The sequence below is a fragment of the Pelodiscus sinensis genome, chromosome 4 (assembly GCF_052426305.1).
Source record: "Pelodiscus sinensis isolate ZL-2025 chromosome 4, ASM5242630v1, whole genome shotgun sequence".
NCBI classification, from domain to species: Eukaryota; Metazoa; Chordata; order Testudines; family Trionychidae; genus Pelodiscus; species Pelodiscus sinensis.
This window is the reverse complement of record NC_143055.1, coordinates 134,531,004-134,558,102: the sequence shown is the minus strand read 5'-3', so window position 1 is coordinate 134,558,102 and position 27,099 is coordinate 134,531,004. Positions and strand designations below refer to the sequence as shown.

The 27,099-nt window shown below is 45.6% G+C and overlaps 1 protein-coding gene across 17 annotated transcripts in view; it reads left to right on the top strand.

Moving 5' to 3' along the window:
* Nucleotides 1-27,099, top strand: part of ADGRL3 (adhesion G protein-coupled receptor L3) — a 630,261-nt gene that overhangs the window by 329,878 nt on the left and 273,284 nt on the right. For all 17 annotated transcript variants that reach the window (XM_089778190.1, XM_089778189.1, XM_075929233.2 and 14 more), the window contains one exon: nucleotides 5,877-5,986. In XM_089778190.1, the coding sequence (XP_089634316.1) occupies nucleotides 5,877-5,986 (110 nt within the window). The remainder of the gene's footprint in view (nucleotides 1-5,876; nucleotides 5,987-27,099) is intronic.

The following is a 27,099-nucleotide window of genomic DNA, read 5'->3' as shown; positions in this document are numbered from 1 at the left end:
AGCCAACACGATCCACCCAGTTAGCCTGAAACAAGTCACCTTTCCGGTTTTTTTTCTGCAGGTATGGGTGCTTGCTGCAGGGATTCTCTGTGGCTCAGACCTGAGGTGGAGGCACTGGGATTCTCTCCCTTCCCCCTAGTCCATCCCAGAGTGAAGGGGCTTCTAGGGGCTCCCTCCCTTCCCCCCTCTGGGGGGGGGGGAACATCAGGGATGTCTCCCAGGCAGGAAATCCCCATTTACCCAGTAGGGTGGCAGGCAAAATGGGAAGTCCCGTCCCCAGCTGGCCACTGTCTTGGTGGCCTGGTTGTCCCTAGAGGTCTCTCTGCTCTTACCGGTTGGGAGGAGTTCTTGGACAAACAGACTCAGGCAGACAGATGCACATTTCTAAAATATACAGATAGAGCAGGGGTGGCCAACCCATTTAACAGAGAGAGCCAAAACAGCGGCAGAAAAAATGTGAAGATCCGCACCAGAATTGTCCAGCAAAAAAAAAAAAAAATTTTTTTAATAGGAGGCTGCCCCTTTAAGATGGCCACCATCTTGGTCACCATTTTTAAAACCCTGCTGCTCCGACCCGCTAAGCACAGAGAAGCTGGGGGATGAGGGTCGTTAGAGGGAGGGGGGCGCAGGACCGGCTTCGTGAGCCACACTTTCGGGGGGCAAGAGCTGCATGTGCCTCACGAGCCACGTGTTTGCCATGGCTGAGCGAATATGAGTGATTCCTGTTTTGGGTGATGAACTGAAGGCCTGATTTTTAGAAGAGCTTTGAGGACACTTCTCCCTTGACAGTCAGCTTTCTCAAGTTGGGTTGCCACGTTGGCAAATGTAGACCTCTCAGTTACTTTGTACTTTCTCAGTTCTCGGTTGAAATCCAGACAACTAACTACTAGAGCCCAATGAAGGGACCCTTTGTAGTAGAATGTGGACACTAGGTTCTCACTGCTCCATGTCTCACCTTGTGTAGGCATTGGTTCCTGGGCAAAGTGCCTTTGCCCTGGTATAAATGATCACACACGGGCAAGGCGCTAGAGAGTCAGGCATCAGATTTCTTGTGGTGTCTAGATGTTCCCTGCCCTTTGAACATGTGTACATATGGAGATACTCCTGATTAACTATCTCTGAGTAACTCCACGTGGAGACACTTTTATTCCAGTGTAAGTGCGTCCCATATGGAATTACTCAGGGGTCGTTTTTCCTATTATTAGGAATAGATCCTGGTAGAGACAAGCCCTAAATCACAGCCGTGGTTAAGTTCCCAGTGAAGGGATGAGATGGACATTCTCTTGCTGAGTGAGTCTCACCTCCCCCTTTTCATTCTAGAGAGTTAAAGTGGGAGAAAAGCAATTGCCGGTAGAAATGATATTTTGAGGGGGGGAAAAAGGAAAGATAACAGCTCCCCATTAATCTCATAGCAAATGGAAATGCAGAAAACTAAAAGCACTTTAAGTACTCCTTTGATGCTCACAAGTCTTCCAACTCGGTTTATAAAATGCTTTGTCTCAGCAGTTCAGAAAATGGGTGTTGTTTATCTAGACTAGTGAAATGGTCTATCCTAGCTTCACAAATCCATGGTGATCCCCTTCCTTTCTCATTCTCGGCTCGCATGGTGTTAGAATTGTTGAAGAAGAAGAAAAAAAATCAAAGATCCCCCCCCCTCCACTGTGCAAATGTTTCTTTGGCAGACACAGGAGAGGTTATTTAGTCTGGAAGAGCTACCGTGTTTGGAAACGAATTCTGCTGACTAGTTTCCCATCTTCTTGGCCAGTGTTTTCTTGGAGAGGCTCCTTTGCGATCTGTCCTCCAGATGATAAATTGCCAAAACCCCAGACGAACCAGATAGCTAGTTGCTGTGGTGTCAGGGCCTTGTGCTCAAGTTCAGCTGGAGCAAGGAGAAGATCCCATGACCAGACATATAGTGCTGAACAGCAAGGGATCCCCGATTTTTCCCGTTCAGGGTCAGGTGGGCACTTTGGGGAAGATCATTCACACTGAGACTGGCTCTTTAAGTTTGTTTTCTAGAGCAGCTAGTCCTGGGACCCACAAGAGGAGTGGCAATGCTTGATTTATTTGTAAGTGTACCACACAACATGGTCCAAGAGATGAATATAGCTCAACAGCTTGGAAATAGCGATAGAAATGTAGCCATGTTAGTCTGGTATAGCTGAAGCAAAATACAGGATTATGTAGCACTTTAAAGACTAACAAGATGGTTTATTAAACTATCTTGTTAGTCTTTAAAGTGCTACATAGTCCTGTATTTTGTTTTAGCTTGGAAATAGTGACTGTAATGTGAAACACTCCACCGGTGTCGTCTTTAATTTCAGAAAGGGGGACTACACAAAAATGAGGAAGTTAGCTAAACAGAAATTGAAAGGTGCAGTTCCAAAAGTGCATGGAAGTTGTTTAAAGACCCCATAATAGAAGCTCTGTTTAAATGCCTATACTACATTTAGGAACGTTAAGAACTAAGTGCTGCCGTGGCTCCACAACAAAGTAAAAAAGCAGTTAGAGGTAAAAATCCTATTGGAGAAAAATAGAAAAAGAGCATAAACTCTGAGAAGCGAAGTGTAAAATATAAATAGGAAGGCCAAACAAGAATTTGAAGGTCAGCTAGCCAAAGACTCAAAAAGTAACAGTCCTCCCCCCAAAAATTAGAAGCACAAGAAGGAATAAATAATATAAGAACTAGAGGTCATAAAATGAAATTAATAGGCAGTAGATTTAAAGCAAATGGAAATATTTCTTCACACAGGACACAATCAATCTGTGGAACTCCCTGCCAGAGGATGTTGGGAAGCTCAAGATTATAACAAGGTTCAAAAAAGAACTAGATAATGTTCTGGCAGTTAGGTCCATCAATGGATGTTAGCTGGGATGGTTACCCTAGCCTGTGTTGCCAGAGGCTGGGAATAGGAGACAGGGGAGGGGTCACTTGCAGATTCCCTGCGAGCCTTATGTAGTTTCCATTATGTAGAGTTTCCAGTTTGGTACAACAGCTGTCAGTGCCCCCCTCCCCCCACTATAAATACTGGTCCACCAGCCCTGGCTGGCAGGGTTGCAAAACAAAACTGGAAAATTCAAGGTGATTCTATAGCCTTGTAGGAGTCAAAGAGAAGGCAATAAAAATAATTAATTTGGTTGGTTGGTTGGTTTTCCTTTAGTTGTTTGGTTTTTCTTTGTTTTTCCTTTCTGTATTTTTTTCTTTCTTCTTTTTTTTCCCCGTATTTCTTTCTCTCTCTTTCTTTTTCTTTCCCATGTAGTTTGGAAGCCAACCACAGGGTTCTTGTGGAGCCTGGTTCATGATGTTGAAGAATACCTTTAGGACTCATTATTGTTGTTCTGTGTAACATGGCGGGGACTGTCCGGGAAGCCATAGACACTATTGATTTATCCAACTCTCTTGCATTTTGAAAGGCACATTGAGCTCAATGAAAGGTTTTTGTTAGATGTGTAATTTTGGATTATGTTCAAAGAGGCTGCTTGGAAGGCTGCCTACACACACTGTCCTAACTCTCAGTGCATCTTGCCAAGCCACCTGTCTGACAGCAGCAAGGGTGAGGACAACAAAATTAGCCCTCCAGTTAATGCTGTTATTCTTCCATTGATATGATAAAAGTAGTCTCTTGTCTGTGACAACCATCAGCTGGCATAAATCTCAGTAGAAAACCGTCTGAACATTTTAGCCCTCTGGATTATCTGTCATCCTGCTAAATTGCCTGGTGAGTAGGGGATCAGGTTTTATTTGTCTTTTTGTAAAATTTTAAAAAAAATATTGAGCTTACGGCACTCACTAATGAATCGGTTCTAATTGATGGGCTAAAATAAAATCCTCATTAGGGCTGACAAACTGTAGCCTCGGGTAAACACACAATATTTCCAAATGAGTTCAATGCTGGTGCTTCTGCCAGAGGAGCAGTGGGGTCAGGGGTCCCATGTCATATTTGAGGAAGAAGCCTTGTACTGAAATAACTGCAGTGATCCAACCCCAAGGAATTCTGTCTCCACCATGGAAAGGGGTGAAAATAAGGAGCATATTGTTTTTTTCCTCACCTGAAAAAAACATTTCTGGGATTTTCTGTTTAGAATCACTCTTCGCTAAATGAATCTATATCCCGAACACATTAATAAAATATTCCAGGGGCTCCTTTAGAAATGCACAAATGTGCAGTGCATGCTTTGAACTTTGGATTCACTTGCACATTTTTAGTAATACTTACAGGAGCCAAGGATGTGGGTCAAATGGAGGGTATATCTCCAGATCCAATACCAAAACCATTTATACATGCTGTGACAGATAGGAGGCGTGCTCGCCAGCACCGGTGACTAAAGGGTTAAACTCAGGTATCTAGGAAGTGTTGGCAGAAAGCCAATGGGAAAGACTTTTGAAATTTATATTGACGGTTTTTCCTTTGTGTGAGTTCTAAGTCGAGGGCGGGAGGAAGCAAGGTGGAGTAATCAAACGGAATTATCATGCCTACAAGAAATATTGGGCATGGGAATAGGGATCAGTATGGATCGTGAGTAGAGAAGGGAATGTATGTTTAGTTGCGATTAGGGTATTTTTCTTAGTTTTGTGTTTGGTTAAATGTCTCTGTGTGAAATGCATGTGCCTCTCTCCCCCTGCTCACCATACCTAAGCTGTGCCAGAGATACTATTTTTCTCTGTTTTAATCTGTTCTTTTCTTAGATGCTCTGTAACACCTAGCAACCAAGTGTGCTTTATCAAGTGTACTTTTTTGTGTTGTCAATAAGTTCACCTTTTTTAAGGCGATGGTTTGATTCTTGTGTTCTGGAAGGAAACTGGAGGTCTGTGTGTGTGCCTGCCCAGTCTAAGAGGTCAGCTGTCTGAGATGCAGTTTATTTTCTGTGTTTTTTGTTTCTTTTTTCAAGCTCTCTTGAGGCAAAAGAGCTTGGGGTACCCCTGGGAAAGAAGTTCAAGTATTTCTTCCTGGTTTTCAGGTTTTATTTAATTCACTCGATGGTGGCAGCCAGTCTCCCAGGGGCGCAGTGAATTTGTGACTCCGGGGAGTTTTTGTAAGCCGAGCCTATAGAGGCAAGGTATTTGAGGTCTTTTGCCGGCCCCCACCTTCTCCACTTGCAGTGCCAGAGTGGGGAACAGTCCTGGCGCATGCAAATACCTTTACTTAGATGATTAACCCTGCTAACATCAGAGGGACTATTTCTCTGAGCATGGTGGTTCTTGCCTGGATACGTTTGTAGAATCGGCTCTTAAGCGAGAAGAAGCTTTGGGAATGTGTAATATCTGAGGAGTTGCATGTATGACAAATGTAAAAGTACTGTGCAGAGTCTATCTTTAGATAGATTACAGGATGGCTGTTTCTTTACAGTTTGTCACTCTTTCCAGTCACCTCTGAATTATACATCATTGTTCTATATGACACTATGTAAAGGGACACTGTTGATATGAAAATCATATTCTTGTTCATTTGAAATAATTCTGTGTAGTTACAGCTGCTGTTGATATACCTCCTACACTGAATGGATACACTTCAGACATATCCCTGTAAAACCACCATACAAAAAACAAACAGAAAAGTCAACGTTTTTCTTTAAAGAAAGAAAGAAATCCCAAACAACTCCAAACTATCAGTAGCTTAGATGCAACTAAAATGATAAATCATGGGTGTAACCGCCCTTGAGTGACATGAGGGCCTGTGCCCCATGTTCAGAGAGGGGTGAACGTGCCTAGACTCCAACGCTTTATGGGAAGTCAGTGAGACTGAGGTAGAGAAATGGCTTGTGACCAAGGACTTTGATGCTTAAGTGCCATGGACACTTATGAAAATTGTACCCAATAGCAAATCCATCCATGAAATTCTCGCCGTGTTTTGATTGTTGTTGTCTTTGCCTTTCAGATGCAGCAATCGCACACAGTGCGCAGTCGTCGCGGGCCCTGATGTGTTTCCAGACCCTTGCCCGGGAACCTACAAGTACCTGGAAGTGCAGTATGAATGTGTCCCTTACAGTATGTAGCTATTATTAGATTTTCACTGCTCGCTGATAGCTCATTTTGCTTGAAGATTGGGCCTTGGTCCCAGGGTGGGGCAGGGGAGATAACACTCAATAACAAAGTTGTGTTCCCCACACCAGATTCAGTTGCTAAAGGTTTGAAAATCTCACTCACTGTGATGTATGCCACTGATAAATAAAACACTGCTATTAACTGTTTCGGGGGGGAGGAGGGGAGAGCCAAGTTACTGCTGACGATACAGGTTTTGATTATAATTTGTATATCAAAGGGTTTTTTGGACCCATCTATGTTATTTTACTTAGTGCCATTTCATCGCTCCCTTTTAAATCCCGTATTACATCTCCTTGCAGGGACAAGCAAATAGGAAGCTAATTGATTAGACTATAATGTTGGTGGTAGGAATTATTAAATTGTAAGTTTCTGACCTGACGAAGGGAAGTTACAGGCAGGCCCTGAAAGACTTAGTTTTCTTTTTTCTAGGTTTAGCAAAAAAAAAAAAAAATCCTCTCTGGTTGTAGTATTGTATTTTTAACAGAGTAAAATCAGCAGTACCAGAAAGTAAAGAACTTACTTTTCATAGCAGCAAGAATGACTTTATATAAAAGAATATAGATATTTGGTCAGCAGTAGTAAAGAATCAAGTCATGCAAAACTGAAGTATTTCTGGGTTACTTACTCTAGATTTTTAAAACTGTCCAATGGTGCACCTCAGGGAACAAACAAGGCAATGTTAAAATCACCCCAGTCTTCCCTTATTAGTGTAATTGATTAGTGAGAGCCAGCCAGAAAACATTTCATTCTTCTGAAGCCTGACTGTTGACCCATAGAAGAAGAGAGCCGAGATCATAACAAACGGGCTCGTGCTTGGATTTCAAGCTGCAGGAGAAGGAATGTGTCTTGGAAGTGACACGCCTGGTCTCCTCGGGGGAAGTTCTGAGTTTCCTTGTTCATGCTTCCAGTCCCTCAGACTGTGTTGCACCTGTCACCCAGGAGCTGTCTGTCTGTCTGCCCGGGGGACTGGAAGGGCTGTGCGATGCTACGGCTATTGAGAGATGGCTGGAACTGAAAAGTGAGGGATGCCATTAAAACAAAAAACTCACTGCCCATGGCCCTGAGCAGAAGTGACTTACTCCGCCAAGAGACCATTTGTCTGTCTCAGCCGATTGGGCAGCGTTAGGACTCTGTCCATCTCTGAGTATTAAAAACAAAAGCCGTGAAGCATCTAGATGCAGCAACTGATGTCTTACATTGGCGGGGGGAAGGGAGGGGACTGTTTGGAAACCCATTGAAGACAATGGAAAGATTAACATCAATGTGCTTTGAATGTGACCCATAAAGCTTGATACAGAATCACTAGCGGGCAGGTGACCTACTAGCAGGGCAGTGTTTCATTACTTAAAAAAAAAAAAAAAAAAAAGGTGGTGGGGGAGCTTTGCTTCCCCTAAGTCATATTTCTTACGACTTGCAATTCACATGGCATGTGTTATTTCCTCCTGAGATCACTCGGGTAAAGAACTAGTCATTACCATTAGCCTTTGTTGCATAGAAAACAAAGAAGAATAGCAGTGCATTGTTAGACAAGTAATATGTGAATATTATGCCCGGAGGTGCTAATCGGTCTTCTGTGCAAGATGTAAAATAACTCTTGTCGTAGGCTGTTCAGTACCAAATGTACAGTAGGGATTGAATGGTTTTAATGATCCAAATGTGAAAAATGATGCCTTTCAAATCAGGTTAGGGTGTTGTATGGCTGTGGGTTTTTTGGAAACGCTTGCTGTAGTAACCGTGGCAGGCTGTAAGAGGCAGTTCCCACAACTTTGCCTGCTTTTGATTAGCATTATTGCAGCATTCATGCTTAACATTTGAGGCCAGCTCCTCAACTGGTTCTCCAGTCGTTGCAGAGAGCTACCCCACCGGCGACCTGGGAAGAAGCTGGCATGTTGTGAGGGTGCGCCCCTATGCCCTCCAAGGGATGGCGGATGTAGCGAACTGAGCACAGGGCATGGAAACCAGACTTCCTCGCTCTATTCTTGTCCGTGCCTGGCATTGCCAACGTGTTGCGATTCTGTAGCAATTGGCGAGCACTATGTGGTTATGCCCAACTGCATGAGACTGTGGATGCAACATACTCCCATTTTTTCCAAGGGAACATGGTCCGCACCGCAAGAGAGCATCCAAAGCAACATTACAATCCTACCCCACTCGTGTCAATGACAAAACTCCCTTTAACGGGGCCAGGACTTGTGCTTTACCCACGGTTCTGCACTGTCCCTAGGGAAGTCAATGTGAGTTTCTGAGCGTCTGGTTCCTCTGAAATAAGGATATGCATGAATATGATTACCTAGCATACAGCGATCATGGCTCATGCAGTTCACAGTACCCGTTGGCTGGCACAAGTGATAAATGAATGACTGAACAGAACTTCCCTCTTTGCATCAGGGACTTCAGACCACCTTAGTGCCAACACGCAGTGTAAAATGAAGGCTGCCATCTCTTGGCCAGGCAACCGGAGAAATTTTCTGTACCCATGGCTATGCTCCACTTTCTTCACTCAAGACCCACCTAGCCATTTCTGCTTTGGCTTCGGTCTAGTCCTGTTGTGGGCCACATGCAGCCCCTCGGGGTTATGTGTGGCCCACAAGATGTTTTCCTTACCATTGCCCATGTGCAAGGTTGCCAGATTCTGCTGGTTTTTACCCACATAGGGTTCCCCCCCAGCGGTGTTACTAAGGTGACATGCACGCAAAGCCAGGTGCAGTTGCCCAAACCCTTAAATTCTAGGTACACAAGTATAGGTAGCAACTCTGTCCTCTCACGGGAGACTGTCTTGGTTTTGACAATCTTGTAGCCCACTGAGATGAAGGCCACTCATGCAGCCCACTCTAGCCTACGTTGCCTCTCACTGGTCTAGTCAGTGATGTTTAAGGTGTCTTTTGAGTGCCTTCTACTTTAAAGGCAGCTTGCCCAGCACCACTCCATAAACCTGAATTCCTGCCCGGCTCTTTGCCGAGGTAAAACGGACTATGGATTGTAGCCAGTTTCCTGCCTCCATTACAGATTTCTGGTGCATGGTGGGGCACTTGGATTCAGACTCTTACTAATGTTGCAAACCTAGAGCCCTGCTGCCTTTTGGAGCTAAGCATCGCAATGTGGTACTCACCTATGGGAGTGCATCTGTGTTTGCAATTCAAGCATGAATGATTCATCACGTGTCCCATTAGAACGTCCTCTCAGCCCACGATGTGGGAGCTGTTGGTTTATGTTGTAAGGTTCTAAATCACCATCACAGTCTTGAGTATGCCTTCCAGCCGCCCAGCCTTTGGGAATTGTCTGGAGCGGTGATGTAGCTGGCCTTGGACACCGATGCTCAGTAGGACAGTGTTGTGGCCACTCCTGCACAGGAACAATATGGAATGTGTTAAACGCTCTGTTGGTTCCCCCCCTCCTGGCTTGCACTGTGTTGTTTTTCTCCTGTTTCTCGAAATCCCCATAACTTCCATCCGCCACAGGGAGAGGGGGGCTTGCTAGCAGCAGTGCATTGTCCACTGAAAGTGTGTAGCCTTTCACAGCTAGAGCCTGCATGGATACACAATTGGAATCCTCCTCCAGAAACGATCCGTGGATATCCACATCTGCGGAGGCTGGTACCTGCAGATATCAAGCTGGATATTGATGGATTTTCAGGATTCTAGATGGAAATTTTGTATCCACATGTGCATCCGTCTCCACAACAAGGAGCTGTGGATATCCACGGATTTGCAGGGCTCTACTTACAACACTCCCAGGCCAGGTTCTCTTTCGGAAATGTCTGTTGTATTATCTGTCCTTAGTCCTGCCTCCTGTCAACCCCACTCACACTGGGACTTCCTTGTTGTAAGAAAAAAACAGAACTGGCTTGTGAAGGGGCCTGGCTGCTTTCCTCTCCCTTCCGACAGGGCTAGTCAGTATCAACAGGTGACTGACTCTCTCTGCTTGAATACTTGCTGGTATTTTTAAACACTGACAATGGTGGGGGGTGGGGAGTCATACTTAACTGTCATTCCTTCCTCCTTTAAAGACTGGTTTTAAAAACCCACATAGATGTTGAATTCACATTTCCCCACTGTGGTATTGATGGGGAAAAAAAGGGTAATTCCTTTGCTAGAAATGCTCCTTTTATTGCTGAGAGAAGAGTGGGTTGGCTTACATATCAATAAAAGTGAAGGCTGTTAAGTGCGATGTGGGAACAGAATTCAATAAAGTTTTATTGTATCACAAGTGGACAGAAGTGCGTTTAAAAACATTAAATGAAAGCTCACAATATCTGCTGCGCTGGACCTTAGGGCCGGTGAATAGACAGGTAATTGAATAATGACAGTTTTAAGAGAATCCAAGCGCTGGAAAGCAAACTGATACTTTTATTGCTTTAGGATTGCTGTGGGGAGGGGGAGTACATAAGAGAAAATTGCAACCCGAAAACAATGTAATGAGACCCCTTCTCCAGGAATACTGTTCTTAATTATTTTTGAGTGCCATGAGATTTTTGATTCTCGTATTTTCACCTCTATTGCCTTTCCTTAGAGAGGATTCCCTTCTGCAGTTCTTAACCACTGACAGCTGGGGGAAAATGTTTTCAACCTCTCACAGCAATGCATTGCTGGATGCTTAAATGGCTCCAAGATTGATTCAACTTCTATGGCTGAGGATTATTTCCTTTCCAGGGGCCAGACCGTCCCTGCATGCCCTCCCTATGTTCCCTTAGTGTGCCTGACGGGTTAAATATGGCGGTGCACGCTCTCCTTTGGTAATGAACGCATCCCTGCTAAATCAAAGCTTCCTGGGTTCTAATTAGTCCAATGAATGAGTTTGCGTTTGTGGGCTGGGGAGCATAAATAATACTCACTGCTCATTATGATTATTTCTGATTCTGAGCAAAGAATCCTTACTTCGTATCCTGCTGCCAAACGGCCTTTCTGCCAAGGCATACAATGTCATGGGCATTACAGCCAGACAAACACATACACACACACACTCAAACTTAAAATATCCGTTTTGGACCCATTGGAATTCCCAGCTTCCCTTGTTAGATCTTTGTCTTCCTCAGAGTTGGAAACAACAGATGCATTCGTTATCCTGCTAGTCACCTTTTACTAAATTATGGTTGGAGAGGGTGCACTGTTACAAGAGTCAACAGAAACATGCCCTGAATCGAAAAAAATCTAATACTACATGGGTTTTGCAAATCAGCTGTGTCGTAGCCTGCAGGGTTAGACACCAGCATGGGCATACATAGTTTGCATGAATGAAAAACAACCTGGCGCTGGTATTCAGGAAGAATAAATATTTTTAGATGACTCGAGCAACTTAGGAGACTGACATTTAAAACAAAATATTGCTAGGCACACAGGGAAACACATTCACAAATAAGGGGAGGATATTTTTCATGGCAAGGTTTGCTTTTAAGCTTCCAAGCCCGATTGAAAAGAGCGAAGTCGCTTTAACAGTTGTTAGAGGGCATAATTTAGACTCCCACATGCAAAGGCCTGTGGAAAGCAATGGGTGTGTGAGAGTCACTCAGAAGTGAAAGGTTGCAGAAATCTGTTGCTATGGGCTGATAGTTATGCAGCCTAAACGTTAGGGCTGCTACCAGCTCCCACTGTCATTTTTATTGGGCTCCTAACAAAGTCTTAAAGCAGCTCATTTTTGGTGCTGTGTATCAACCTGTACTAAGCAGTGCCCAACCGAGGAGGCCAGTAGGGTTTTCAGAGAAGAGAGGAAGGTAAATCTGTGTTCTCTGTCTATGGTACTCGCTTGGTGCCCATTATCATAGTGTCTGAGCACCTCACAGCCATTCACGTCTTTATCCCCCGAACAGACCTCTCAGGTAGTAGGGGCTATTACCTCCCGCTCACAAATGGGGCAAAGAGGGGTGAGCTGATTTGCTGGAAGTCGTACAGAAAGTGAGTGGTAGGTGTGGAATTTGAGTCCCCTCTCCCAAATCCCGGACTAGTGCCCTAGATGCTGGAGCATCCTTCCTCCCTGCGTGTTGCCCCTAACTGCACCTCTTGGTTAGCTGCAGGAATGGCCACGCCATCTCAGGAGAGCCGCATAGGCCTCTTTACAGCAAAGACATGGCAGTATTGTCTCGGCGTGGGGACAACGGTTCTTAGGGAGCGTGTGCTAAGCACACATCGCCACCCCTCGCCACTTTCTGGTTGCAAATGGCAGAAAAGCAATATGGGGGAGACAGCTCGCATCTCCACAAGCCCGTTGGCTGATTTCCGACTGGAGAGCTTTTCTTGGTCAGTGGTGATGTATAAAGGGCAGTAAGAACACAGCTTGCCGCACATGTAGGCTACTGTGTAAGGTCCCCATTCAGCAAAGCACACAAGCCCATGCCTGTCAACCCCTGCTCAGTACCGCACTTACACACACGGCTAAAACCTGTCAACTTCAGTGGGGCTTAGCGTCTTCCCAAGTGCTCTTCGATACAGGGATGCTCCCTTGAGACGGGACCGAAAAGTAGGTTCCATGTGTCTGCAATAAAACTTTCAAACAAATTACAATATTTCTGCCAGTTGTGGGTGTAGATTTGACAATCTGTCCCTCAGGGAGAGGAGGTGATAGAAATTCTGCCCAGAAAAATATGGACAGATGATGTTGAAGTGTATGTTCACTGAATGTGTCCGAGAATGTTCAAACCGGAGATAAATAGCGTCAACATCCTAACCTCTCTTGAGGGAAAGAAAACTGCGCGGTTGGGTTGTTCTCTAACTGTAAAACTGTATTTCGGCTGGGAAGGATTACTTTTTTTTATCAGTAAATGAGAGTAAACATTGATTTAACTGAACACACAGAAATCGATAAAAAATATGTCCATTGGTGGTAATCAAAATGCACAGCTAGGTAAAGGAAGGAACAAGCTGCCTGAGAACTTACGAGAGTTTGTGTGTGTTTTTAATTGTTATGAAGGTTTCACGTTTTAGAATAGCTACCTCTACCATCATTGCATTATTATTTTCTGGCTTCCCAAAGTATCCCACAACTGTGAATGTGTAAATTTATTTAAAAAATGCTTAAAGCCCATAAGTATGCACAATTTTCAGAACTTAAATACTTCTACAACTACAAAGATTACTTGAAAATAAGCATGGATACTATATATTGAAACTTAAAACAAAAACACTCCCAGGCTTAAATATATGGCATGCTTATTGCCAGGGCTTTTAAAAACCATACACAGGGATAGTTCTTGCTGTAAATATGCAAACCATTCAGATTCTGTTGCTGCTTGGCTTGCTCTCAGGTGAGCTATTTCCAGTCAGTAAAGAACATGCTTGAGTTAGGGTTCAAAATATAGTGCCATCTATTTTCCCTGTAGACTTTGGTGAGAATGATCCTATGACAAAGCTGGGACTGTGCAGGATCAGAACCTATTTTTTTCCCCCTTTTGATACATGCTACAAGCCAATGAGTCAAGCAATCAGAGTTTAGTGTGTGTTTATTAGGCAGTATTGTCTTGTTGTGAGGAAGCGCACAATCTTTGTTTTCTTATGGACTTGATCACGAGATGATTTTGTCCAGGTTGATATTGCGCTAAGTTGAGCATGTTGTGTATAATGACTCAATAAACTTGGCTTGTGGAACTGTGTGTTCACGAGAGAAGACAGCCGGTTGTCATGATATAATGTATGGAAGGAAAAGCTCCCAGGAATTGCTTACAACACTTCATCAGACGCACACTGTTACTCATGTTAAATGGTTTTTCACAGTCACACTCAGCCCAAATGCCATCCATTACGAAGGGCTGTTGGGAGACAGATGGTCTGTATGACTGTTTTTGAAGAATGAGTGATAAGTGTAAAATGAGAAACACATGTTGTTCAGCAGCTCTAGCTACCATGTATAGGAAGGGAACCTACTCACCCCTCTGTTGGACAGCATCCTGTTTTCATAACCTCAAGATGGAGAGCATGAAATATACCGGGGTAGGAAAGGCTGGACAAACATCAGAACTGCTGTAAGAGAATGCAACTCTTGTTGAGCTCACCTGGATTGGCACCTGTTTGTGCCAGGGTTACTGTTGGCCTTTGTTGGATGAATATTAATCGGGCACATGTTTTTTACTAAGAGGCCTTACCCTGTGGAGATGGAAAAGCTTAAACAATGTGGCTCGAAAGGAATGAATAGCTTCAGTTAAGTGTTTTAACCAGCAACTGGCATACACAACATTGATGGTATCCCTTAAATAGTATTCCTTAAATGTTCTTCTAAACACGTTTCCATAGTGTTACTTTGTTATGAAATACATTAATAAGTTTATGTAACTACTCTACATGCACAGTGCTGGGGAGGAGGGCTAGTACAACCAGTACTTGGAATTAGATGTAGATATAGAATAGTGATTTTTAAAAATTTTATTTTGCTGATCTGCAGCCAGGTAATTGTCACAATCAAGCCTGATTATTTCTTGCAGGATGAGGGCCTAACAGAGTAGCAAAAGCACAGTCTTTATTAATTTTACAAATCCTACTGCATGAGCTTAACTACAGGTACAGCAATGTGAAACATTGCAACGTTAAGCTGCATGTGGTCAGAATAAATGTACCAAATATATTGTCATACTGTAGTAGCCTTTAAAAAGTAATCATGTCCATTTGCTTACTTACTGACTTGCAAAGTGAGTTTGCAATATGTAATAAGTATAAATTAGTAACATTTCTATGGCATATCCATTTGTCCTTTGGCTGACATAAAGATAGGGTTGTCAGAAACATTCACAAAAAACCAAACATGGCAGGGAAAAGATTGGTTGAGAAAAAACAGACAAACAAATGAAAAAATGTGGGGGCCTAAGGGACACCTGGCAACCCTACATAAAGACTGAACGCACGCATATACTTCATTTTGCTTTTTTGTATGCATGCTTAATAGTCAGAATACAGCAAAATATTAATTTTGCTTCTTAAAATTCAATTGCATTAGTTATTCCCTTGTTGAATTTGGTTCTTACTCAAATAGACAAACTGCTGTCCTTGAAAAGAAATTCTGGCTCAGTCTCTTTAGAACGGAGCCCTTCTTTAGTGCCTTGATAACAGTGTTATCTTATTCCATAATGCTTCACCATACAGAGTAATTTAAAACCCAGGGAAGCAGGCCAAAAGATGCAGGAAGAAAGGCCTTTACAAAAGTCTGAACTTTCCCTCTAACATTGCAGGGTTTACCCTGCTCTCTGGAACTCAGAGAGAATAACTAATTCAAAATGATTTGTGAAAATAAAGGAAGTGGTGTTTTTAGAAGAGTGCCTTACTTGGGAGAAGTGATTGTAGGGGGGGAAAGTTCATTCCTTTTCAGTTTTGCAGATAAGAGCAAAGGCGGATTGCACTGCTCTACTAGCTGGGGAAATTCACGCACCTTGTCCTTAGTCCCGTTGGAATGACTATACAACAGGGTCCTGAGGACTTGCCCTGCTACTTATTCTGGCTGGTTTCACCAGTCTGGGATGCCCCCTATGAGCCATGGTCGCTGAGCGTGGTGCAGGGGGCTCCTCCATACACTTCAAAGTGACAGCAGTCTTGGTGACAGGCACACAGCCCTGGAGGCTGGCATTATCCCTACCACTCAGCACTCCCCTGCTTCTCCCACAGTCCCCCCCACTGCACCCCAAAATCCAGCTACATAGGGATACACGTTTCCTGTGTCTGAGGTAGCATCGTTAACAATACAGTAAGCTCTCACCATTTGCGGTGAGTGCATTCCACATCCACGACGAATGGCAAAAGTCGTGAATATTTGGAGCCGCAGCTCCTGGCCCCCACTGCCTGCGACTCCTGAACTCACTGTGGACCCGGGAGCCACAGGGAGCTCTCCGGGGCTTCTGGCAGGTGTGGGGAACTCAGTGGGGGCCAGGAGCTGTGGTGAGTTCCCCATGGATCCTGCCTGCTCCCCCCACGCCAGGGCAGGAGTCCCATGAATATGCAGAACCATTCCTTGACCATGTTGACTAGTGGCCGTTGATGGACCTATCCTCCAAGAACTTCTGCCTTTTGGAACCCGTCCAAGCCTGGTGACTTTTATTACTGTTAATTAAAGTGTCAGTTTGGTCCAAAATTTCCTCCCTTGACACCTCAATCTGGGATGGCTCCTCAGATGTGTCCCCTAAAGAGAGTGGCTCAGGTGTGGGAATCTCACTCACTTCCTCTGTAGTAAACCCTGATGCCAAGAATTCATTTAGCTTCTTTGCAATGGCCTTGTCTTCCTTGAGTGCTCTGGTAGACCCTCAATTGTCCAGAGCCCCACTGGTTGTTTGGCATGTTTCCCGCTTCTGATGTAATTAAAACAATACAGTTGGTTTTTGTGGTGGTAGCTAGTTGCTATTCAAATTCATTTATTCCCCTTGCCTAATTATACTTTTACACTTGACTTGTCAGAGTTTATGTTCCTTTCTATTTTACTCATTAGGATTTCACTTCCAATTTGCAAAAACGATGCCTTTTTTGCCTCCAGCTACGTCTTTTATTCTGCTGTATATGTGTTTTTTGAAATTCTCTTACTGTCTTAACTTCTTTAGGGCATATATATTTCGACTGAGCCTCTCTGATGTTTTTAAATAGCTTCCATGCAGCTTGCCAGCATTTCACCTTTTTGACTCCTATTAGTTTCCATTAAGTTTCTTCATTCTTTGTGCACTTCTCCTTTTTGAGGTTCAGTGCTACAGGCGTGGGGTTCTTTGCTAATTTCTCCCCCAAAAGGACGCCCAGCTTGTGTTATGGTTGCTGTTACTGAGTAGTGCCGCGATAGCCTACGCTTGGATCAGATCCATTGCACCACTGAGGATTAAACCAAGAATTAGCTCTCCCCTTGTGGGTTCCAGAACCAACTGCTCCAAAAAGCAATAGTGTCTGGAAATGTTTTATCCCCCACCCACCCTGAGGTGATGCGTGTCCAGTCAATAGGAGGATAGTTGAACTCCCTTATAATTGCCGAGTTTTCTGGTTTTCTAACCTCTGTTGTCTCTGTGAACTGTCACAGTCTGTTCCTTTCTTGGTCAAATGGTCAGTAGTGTACTCCTGCTACACCGTTACTCAAGCACAGGATGTTTCTGCAGAGAGCGATGAGCGCACAGTTTGAGTCGTGTAACATTGTTACTATATTTACTCTGTTTTCTTTCCCATCTAGTGCTGCTCCTCCAACATCCCAACCTACTCTGCCATTCCCGTATATTCGGTACCCTCGTATTCCTGTGTCCCACTGAGTATCATTCTTCTGCCAAGTTTCCATGATTCCTGTTATGTCAGGATGTTAATTTAATACCAGGCACTGAAGTTTCCCCATTTTAGTACTTAGCTTGCTTGCATTTGTATCCAAACACTTCTAGCGTGCGTCACTCCGTAGTTCTGTGCGATCCTTCGGAGGATGTAATCGGATGGGCCTCTGTTGTTGGACTGTTTCTCTTCAGTTCCCATCTGTATGTTACCATCGTCTCTCTCCTGCTCTGTACTAGGGTATGGAGTGTCCCCTTTTCTGAATCCTCCCTTAGGCATGTTTCTGCCCAGGCTTTATGAGCCTCGGCACCTGTCAGCTTGCTCAGCCCTTCATTTTCATGCCAGCAGTCTGGGTCTGTGTTAGACAGAACTTAGTCGGTCTAGTATGAGCTGTCCCCCAGATCTTAATAAACCTAAATTCTTTCTCCCAATCAGGGCTGTCCTATGTGGCTCCATGCAATACTATTAATCCCATGACCTCATGCCTGACAAGAGGCGGGGGAGGGGGGCTGTTTCTTTAGAGATGTGATTTCATAATCTTCAGCAACATGCTCATGAAACAGTTTAACACAACTTTGAAACCACGAACACAGTACATTCTGTATCTGGGGTTGGCACATGCCTGTTCAATAGCCTCTTCACCACGTCCACAGGCGCAGCGGGCTTCTCACAGCTCTGTGTCACTTTTCAGTGAACTAGCTCCTCTCTGGAGGAAGCAGGGCCATAGAACAGGGATGGGAGGAGGCGGGTAGGTGGACATTAAGACCCAGTGGTGCCCCGGATTTTCAGGTGCTCTACACAGCCGCGCTGGCTGTGTGTGGGTGAGGACAGCCCTGCTCCCAATACCACCGTTTTATCAGCACAGTGAGATCGTGCAGGTCTGACTAGCCCAGCATACGGAATTGGAAGCCTTTCTGAGGACACTACCATGGCTGGCTGGGACTTTAATCTCTTACCTTGCAGCCCAATTTGGTCTCCAGGACCTCTCTTGCCTTTTCCTCTGTCATTGGCACCTACATGTCCCAAGGCCTCCGGCTCCTCCCCAGCACTACACCTCAGTCTAGCTGGCTGTCTCACGACGTCTGCATCCTTTATTCCTAGCAGGCAACTCACCGGACGGTTCTCCTAGTCCCCACAAGTCCAACTCTCGATATTTCTAATCCCACCCCCATACCGTTATCTGTCTCTGACTCCTACAAGGGTCCCTCCTGCAGAGAGCGAGATCCTCATGGCCGGCGGATACCACAACATCTTCTGAAGGGAGGGTCCTTGTTAGGGGATCCTTTCCCTCTGCTTGAGCTTGTTCTCTCTGCTGTGTCCCGGGAAGGCTCCTCTCTGTGATGGTATATCTGCTGGTGGCGGCTCCTGTTTACTCGCTCCTCTGCTTGCTAAGAGTTCTCTTTTAAAACCCCCCTTCTCCCTGCGATTTCCCTGCCCCCTTTGTCACGGGGTCCAGAGGAGCTTACAGATGAGGAACGAACCTGTACAGCAGGGCTACTCAACTTCAGAAGCCCTGGGGACCAAAATGATACTCACAGCATGTGCCGAGGGCCACAAATTATGTGTGGTTGCATATACATGCAAATAGCTTCTTTCCCACTGCCGGGCATGAATACAAGGATTAAGGCAGGACTACACAACACGCAGGCCCCATTTAAGTCAGTGCTGCTGATATTAATAAAATGCAACATTTACCCCATTTCTAGCCATGTCTCAGCACTTTTAATGAGCAATGACAGTCCAGGAATTTAACTACTAAAATGTATCTCAACAGAAGACCATTATACTGACGACTGTTTTGTTTTGGCTCCCACCTGCAGGAGCCCCGCGTAAACCTAAACTGCACCGCGGGCTGCAAGCACATGGGCCGCGGGCCACGTGTTGAGTAGCCTCGTTAGGAAGGTCTCACCCCAGTCTTGCAAGCCCCCTAGCTCAGCACATAGTCCCCAAAAGAGACCACGGTACAACCTTCGAGCAATCAGCCAGCAGAGGAGAAACAGCCTCACTGACACTCACCCCACTGCTCACCAGCTGAGCTCCCTGTTCGCTGCTCCGGGTTGCTGCTCGCTTGTTCCCCTCCCCCCGCCGTGCCTCCTCTTCAGACAATGCTTCTGCAAGCGCTTTGTTCGCTCCTGATGACGGTCTCTGCTCTTCTCACGATCACAGAGTCGGGTATCTTGTCCTGAAACCTGCAGCCCCTGTGGCCGAAACCCCATAGGCACACGCATTCTGAAATGATGTTCATGGGGAGGAGACCCGGCTGTCCAAGGCGGGCTCACTCACTGGCTGTCTACTTAAGCTTTAGGTCCAAGGGCACCGGCACAGAAGGGCCTGGGGGGCCGTGGTGCTCCCAGTTTTCACCACTGATCTCCCTGCCCTGCCAGTTCTGTTCCCTGAGGCCCTCTCCTTCTCCCCCTCCCCCATCCTGGCCGGCAGCTGGAGCCCAGCCACAGAGCCTGCCTCCACCTACCTGGGGTTGGGGAGCCCAAGAGAAGTCCCCAGCTCATGTTTCTGCTCTCCAGGCCCTTATCCAGCACAGCATCTCCAAGGCCCCATCCCACAACTGTTGCAGGGTCAGGGAGAGTCATGGAGGGACACAGACTCCTTTGGCCTGGGGGGTTGGGCTGCAAGGCGGGGACACAGGCTGGGGGCTGCTCTTCGCCTCCCCACTCCGGCTTTGTTTGGCCATTTGGAAAGATTCCACCACTCCGGTGTAGTCACACCCACCTGGTCTCTGAGCACCTGCCCGCACCGGAGTCATTCCTGTCAGAGATTGACACTAAAGCCGGATGTTCCACTTTTCTCTCTCTGTCGAGCTGTAGGAAGGGAGAGTCCACGAAGACCTCCTCTCTCTCTTTTGGCCCTTCAGTTCTTGCCCTGCTTTGCTCCTCAGCTTCGCCTCTCCTGACACACACAAGCAGATCCCACTGGTGGTGGCTTAAATATCTTGAAAAGTCTAACTCCAAATGTCGTTTTAAATCCTCCTTTCCCCAAAAGTAGCAAAGCCTCGCATGGAGAATCAGACTCTGGAAACATTGGCTTTGCCGCTGGTAGGATGCTAGCTCTCCAGTGTGTCAGTCAGCTCAGAAGTTCTTCAACTTGCTTCTTGCTACTCACCCTGCGAACAGTCCTGCAAAGCTTTGCAGGCTCCGAGATGTGGCGTTAACCTGGCTTGATGCCTGTGTGGCTTCTGGGGTATCGATCTTCTCTTTCAGTTTGGTCAGTCAATAAGGTGAAGGAGGTTAAAGTTGATCTGGTTTTCACTGGAGTTTGCCTGGAGTGAAATAGTTATCCAATTAAATTTTCCAATATTGAATGAGAACGGAGTGATAGCGTCAGCTCTTTTACAAATGGTTATTAAATTACATCCTGTAAAGGTGGCTGAAGACAATACGCAGCAATAATATGACCTAGTTATGTGTTTATTGAATTTACAAGACAATGAGGATATCCAGTTTCTTTGCCAGTTGCACGGGCAGGAAGACTTCCTCCAAATGAGAAAAATGTATCTTCTGCAGAGTGGACCAAAAGCGGAGTTTCAAACCTTCCCCACCTGAACTGGGGTCCAATGGGAGAAAGAAACCATGCTTTGTCTAAGAGTAACTGCACGTTGGTGTGTGTCACTTGATTCCATTTTCTTAAGGAGAAATGTGGTTTAATGAGGAGCCTGTTTCTATCCTGATGGGGCCTCTTGGACCTCAGTGTTGTCAGTCCCGATGGACAGCAGTGGGAGTGAGTGGAGAATGCATCCTAATGCAGTTAGGAAATCCAGGGAAGGAAAGGCAGGGAAGCATAATGGTACTTCCTCTTTATTTGTATTGTAATCACCAACCTTAACCGCATCATGCTAGCTCTGGTGCAAAGTGGTCTCTCCAATTGGGTATTCTAAGAACTCAATGGGCTAAGCAGCAGGATGGAAATCCCTTGTATTATATTCAGGGACACATTATTTCGGAAAACAAAGAAGCCAATTGGATCTTTCTTTTGGAGAGGGCTTTCTTTCAAAGGCAACAGTACTGATTTGTTTTCAATCAATACTAAAGTAGGCCCTGATGTTTCAAAGAGTGATATTTACAAGTAAATTTAAATATTGGAGGCATAATATGAACATTAATGTTTTATAATAATTTTTTATTTGAATGCCATTTTCACAGTGAGTGGGCTGAGAATGTAGCCCTGTTTATTTTAAACATGACACTGTGCTTTCTGCAGCACACTTCATTGGAGGATCCCTAATTTCTTTTGCACATGTTAATTGGTTAAGCCTAATAGCATTCCCCTGGGGGAAAGATGCATAAGCCGGATTTTACCTGTGACTGAAATGAAGACGTTGCAGACTGGCATCTATATAAGTGCGCCCAGCAAGTAGTGTAACTGTTCAGTAGTGCAATAAGGGCATGTCTCCGGAGGTCGATCATCTAGCGTTTGATTTAGTGGGTCTAGTGTAGACCCCCCACATCGAACGCTGACCATATGTTTGTGTATTTGCATATTGCATTAGCTCTGTGCTAGAACTTGCAGGGGAATCCTCAGAGGGCCACCTTACACCTGTCAACTGTAGTGGCTGCCCTAGGGAAATTCCCAGCTGGCTGCAAAAGGGCCTCTTTACACCTGTCCAGACCTTTTCCATGGCCTAAAAAGGGGTAGAGTGGGGGAAAGGACTCCTTTTCCCCCCGGTAAGTGAACCGCTCCCCCTTTCCCTTCATCTTAGTTCAGACCAAAGCTTTTCCTTTCTAGATAAGACAAATACCAACTGGTGTGAGCCTTCAGTCCTTTACACAGGCCAAACTCCCAGCATGGTCAGTAGCTAGACTATGTCTACACTCGTGGCTTCTTGTGCGAGTAATATGCAAATGAGGCTAAGCGTGGAATATTGCCGAGCCTCATTTGCATACTTAATGAGCCACCATTTTTTTCAGAAGAGGCTCTTGCTCAATGCCGTTATACCTATTACATTTTAGGAAGAACGGCATTGCGCAAGAGGGTTTTTCTTGTGCAAGAAGGGGCAGTGTAGACTCTCCTTGTGCAAGAGCCTCTTCTGAAAAAAAAGGTGGCTCATTAGTGTTGCATAAATTGCTAGTTTCGTCCCCTTGGAGGCTAGTCTGATTTACCCCAAGAAGAGAGTCACACTTTCAGGCTGGGTCCAACTCAAGTTTATTGGTTGCAACCAAGGTACGGCTAAGGAACTCAATGTTCAAAGCAGAGCCGACCCCCAACATCTCATAGGCAGGGGTTTTTATAGGGTTCACATCCTTCCTGGTTTAAGTGCCTTAACATGATAGGTTACTTCATCTTTGACATTTAGCATTCCTATAGGTCAGGTTAATTTTCCAAATGAGGTTAAATACAGTGCCTACTTGCTGACTTTGCGGTTACAGCTGTATTACATTCATTCACTTTTGCTGAACAATGGGCGAGCCATACTTCCCTTTTTCCTTTCCTGCTTGAGCCGGTCACAAGTTTAAAGGATGTGGAATCTATCCATATCTCCACTTAACAGAAGACTGGTTTCGCTTCCCCTCGTCTCCTTATTATAAGTTATTACCTGTGACAGGCCTTGACCTTTGTCATGTCTTACTCCTATACAAATAGCAAATATATCTAAGCATTAGCAATGTATGTATATTGTACGTGCCCCTCATAGGGGAATCAATGGCTCCGGGGGATTTGACTTCCCTTTTACACATCATTAGGTATGCAAATGAGGCTGGGCAATATTCCATGCTTAGCCTCATTTGCATATTACTCGCGCAAGAAGCCGCGAATGTAGACATAGCCCAGGTGTTTTCGTTACTTTCTGTAGTGTCCAGGAAAGGTCCCCATTGACTTCCATGGATTTGGAGTCAAGTTCAGTATCTGCCAGTCCAAGCCCATGATTTCCACAGATACTCTACGAATGACCTTCACAGAGCTAGATAGTTATATCTAGGATATTTAAAGAAGGCTCTGGTGAGCTACTGGTTACCACTCCTTCCTCTACTAGAGTACAGTCTGTCACAAAGGGCTATAGGCAGGCAGATTCCATTTTGATGAACCCCTGGTGTATGGCTGAATCCAGACGTTTAGAACATTTTGAGTCTGGCGTGCAGGGTAAACCAAGGCATTTGTCAAATGTGCTCATGTTTGTGAGGTTTAAGCTAAAAGGGATGATTGATGCATCTTTGTCTGATGCTGCTAATGGTGCTTTCTGTGGACACCTCGTACTATCTGCTCTGTTCCTGGCTGCTCCGGGAGTGCACGTGAAAAAACCCGTGAGCATGGCAGAAGAACTTTACAAGTGAAATTGCAGATAAAGTGTCGTCTTTCATAAAGTGAAACATCAGCGTTATTTAAAATTCTTGGATTCCTTTCCTGCTTGGCCCAAAGCACTGATCATTGACAGTGACTCTGCTAGAAGAGTGACATTTACAAATGTCATTTCTGTTTACTTGAGATGGAGTTTTACCAGCCATATTGATGTAAGGATTTAGTTGTCTTTAAGAAAATGGAATAATAATAACAATAATAGCAATATTAATCATCTATTGACTATGATTTATCTTTTATCATAAGCCTATAAACTTGTAGGCAGATTTCCAGCCTCTCCTGCAAATGCCTTTTTGAGAACTGCAGCATTAGTAAGAGAAACCAAAAGTGTCTCGTTACTGTTGTTCCCTGTTGAACTGTATATTTCACCATTGATGTGGGTTTTTTGTTGCTTTGCACAAGCTGGCAGTTACCACTGGTGGCAGGAAGATGCCCATGTAACTTGCATCCCCTCCGTGGAAAAGCTGGGATCAGCCTTTCTGGAAATTGGACTTTTGCACTAATACAGGGATGCTACTGTCAAGCTGCTGGGATGAGTTCTTGTCCCGGGTTCCACCTGCTTTTGGAGGCAGGCCCCAAGCTATGGAGCATGTGCCCGGAGCAATGCCACAGGAGTACCAGTGGGTTCCTCTGTCAGGAGGCTTAGAACCGCCAGATGCGGCCCAGAAAGTGGACAGGGTGCTACGAGGGCATGTGCGACTTGCCATTGTTTGGAGCATCTCTTGAGGCTCCCTTGCAGGTGTCTTCTATGAGAGGTGGACACAGTCAGGGTTCCAATCAGCCCTTCGTTGAGTCCCTGGTAGGACAACAGGCAGCAGCGTGTATGATGGAGGAAGAGCTGGAGTCTGTGTTTAGAGAGGTGAATCAAGCCTGATAGCCCCACATAGTTTTATACCTAAGTTAGCAGTGAGTAAGGTGGTAGGCAACACAGAGCTGGGAGAGGTCCACTTACTGGTCTAGTGTGGTCCTACCTATAGGTGGGAGCTTTCTGCCAAGATGTGCTAATCCCTAGCTTAATAAGATTAGCAGATGTTGGCTTTCAGTGGGGCATAGGGACACCATCCCATGGCTGAGGTGGGGGAAAACCCACTTCTACTCTTCTGTCTCTTCTGGGCATTCCTCCATGCAGTGAGGATTCCCAAGGGGGCTTTCCAGCCTTCCTAGGGCCTGGAGCTGATCCATAAAATCCTGGTTTGGAGCTCCATGTATCTTTCCTTGTTTAGGCCAAACAACTCCACCTCTCCCCTTTGGCGCATATCCATAGTTAGGAAGGCTGGCGTATGCTCTCTGGTGTACCATTTGACTATGGCCTCACTTTGTCAGAATTCCTTTTCTAAGAATGCATTCCAGATCACTCTTTGCATCTGAAACAGAAGGTAACAAAACGGGCAATGCTGGATTTCTTCCCAATGTGTAGAATTGCTTATGGGCCAAGGGAGTAGATTATCTACGCATTCACTTTAATTCTAAAGTGTGAGTCATGTCCATAAAGCAGCCAATTCCCCAAGATGGGAACAGCAGACAACCCTGGCACCAGCAGGCCATGCTTCCTGCAGCCCTCACTGCTGCTTGGCCAGTCTCCCTTCTCCCATCTGCAGTTGGCTCCGACTTGATGGTCTCTAATTGTTCCTATAAGATTTCAGGCTTAGGCCTGGAGGGGTTCCTCGGAGAACTATGGTCCATAGACAAGGGCCAGTTCTCAGCCATGCTCTTCCGCCATGGTAGCGGCTGCTCAGGCGGGGCCTGAAACCAAGGCTGCTGTGATAATAAGGTGCAGAGGAGAGACTTACTCTGAATCCACCTCCAAGGGTTTGGATGGTGACCGGTGACTTGACTTGTACTAGGAAGTGAATTGGATGGGCAAGCTTGTAGGTCCCCTCTTTCTTGAGCTACTCAGTCGAAGTGGTGGTCAGCCAGACTGTGCTGCACTGGGCTATTATAGCAGACTAGTCTTGCTGTGAGAAAAGCAAAACTAAGGCTGGGGGAGCCCGCCTCGGCAGGGAAAGGACGAGGTGTCTTGACGCGCTGAGGCAGAGAGGAGGAGTTTTTAACCCTGGCACCTAGCAGCAGCAAATCCCAACAGACCACGAGATCACAAACCAGTTGTCAGTAGGTGAACTTTGTAGTGGAGACCGAGATGATAACCCTGAAGTTTCTCAGAATGCTTTCCCTTGCCAGCAAGAATCACCACAGAGCACGCCCAGGGCAGCAGGCTCTCAGCCAAAGGCTGTCTTGGCCAGACACTGGAGAATTGCCAGAAGCAAGCCCGGTGGGACTCCAGGGAGATGCAATGTTACCCCACCTACGTAGCCGGGATCTCTGGAGGGAAACTACCATGAAGTGACTCCATCCACTCTCACAATGCCCAGCTGGAGAGGCCCTCCATTAGGAGCATGAACTGTCTCTAGGAAGGACGATGGCTAGTTGTTGGGCAGAGAGATGGTGAGCCTGAGTCTACAGCCTTGTCCTTAGAGAGGGGTGCGGGAGAACCAGCCTCAAATCCCTGCCCCGACCACGCTTGGTTTTTAACAAGAGTAAGGCAGTGTCCGGGGGTGAGATTGAGAGCCCTGCGCCAGCTTCCCCCAGGGTCAGTGCTTGGGGCACTGCCTTGTAACATGAGAGACCCACGTGCAGATCTCTCCCAGCTCAGGCAGGGGCGGAATTCAATAGCCCAGAGGAGCACCTTACCCACTCGAATAAACCCTCCTCTTCTGGAGCTTCTGTGAATCCTTTAGATTTGTCAAAAATGCTCGGGAGACTGATTGGTTTGTAGGTTCAACATTCTCAGACTCTTTGGGCTCCCATTTTTTGTCTCTGAAATGTGGAAGCACTTTGATGTGTTTCAACTGGAAATTGTTTGTTTCCAGGTCACTGAAGTTTAAGTGCCGTTTTTGATTCTGCCCAAATCTTTATTGTTAATGTAATTGTATTTTGCGACCAGCCAACGAATTGAAAATAGCCATGGTGGACCCCGCGTTACTCTGCCATTCCAATCCCAGGTACACGTTGGCCTCCTGCTAGAACTTGGGTTAAGTTTCAGTATCGTGGATTTCAGTTTCCTTGGCTGTAAAGTGGAGGGATTGTTTAGGCAATGTCTGGTCAGCGCAAAGTGCTACGGAGTGTTGTGACAGTGCAAAATTGTCCCTTACGAGAGTATTTTGCCAAGAGATGGGTGATAACAGGCACCAGTGATTAGATACTAGGGAAGCAGTCAGTTTCCAGTTTTTAGCACTCCTCCATTTGCCATGACAGAGGTGACCCCGCCACCTGCCCCTGAGGTTCCCAGAGGCTTAGAAACCGAGGCATCTGCTGGGGTTATGAACTGGTTAGTGCCTCAGCTCGGCAGCATGGAATCTTGCAAACCGATCAGATCTGTCTTTGCCATCGATTTCACAGCTGCCACAGGCAATGCTGCCTTTGCTGTGCAGGGGCGATAGATTTGACTCTCTATGGATGAGATGGATTTTGTGCCATGGGACTGGAGCAAGAAATGCTCAAGCCAGGGCTTGTGTGGTGCTTTTTTTCAGTTGCAGTAAGTTAGATTTTGGACCTGAGAAG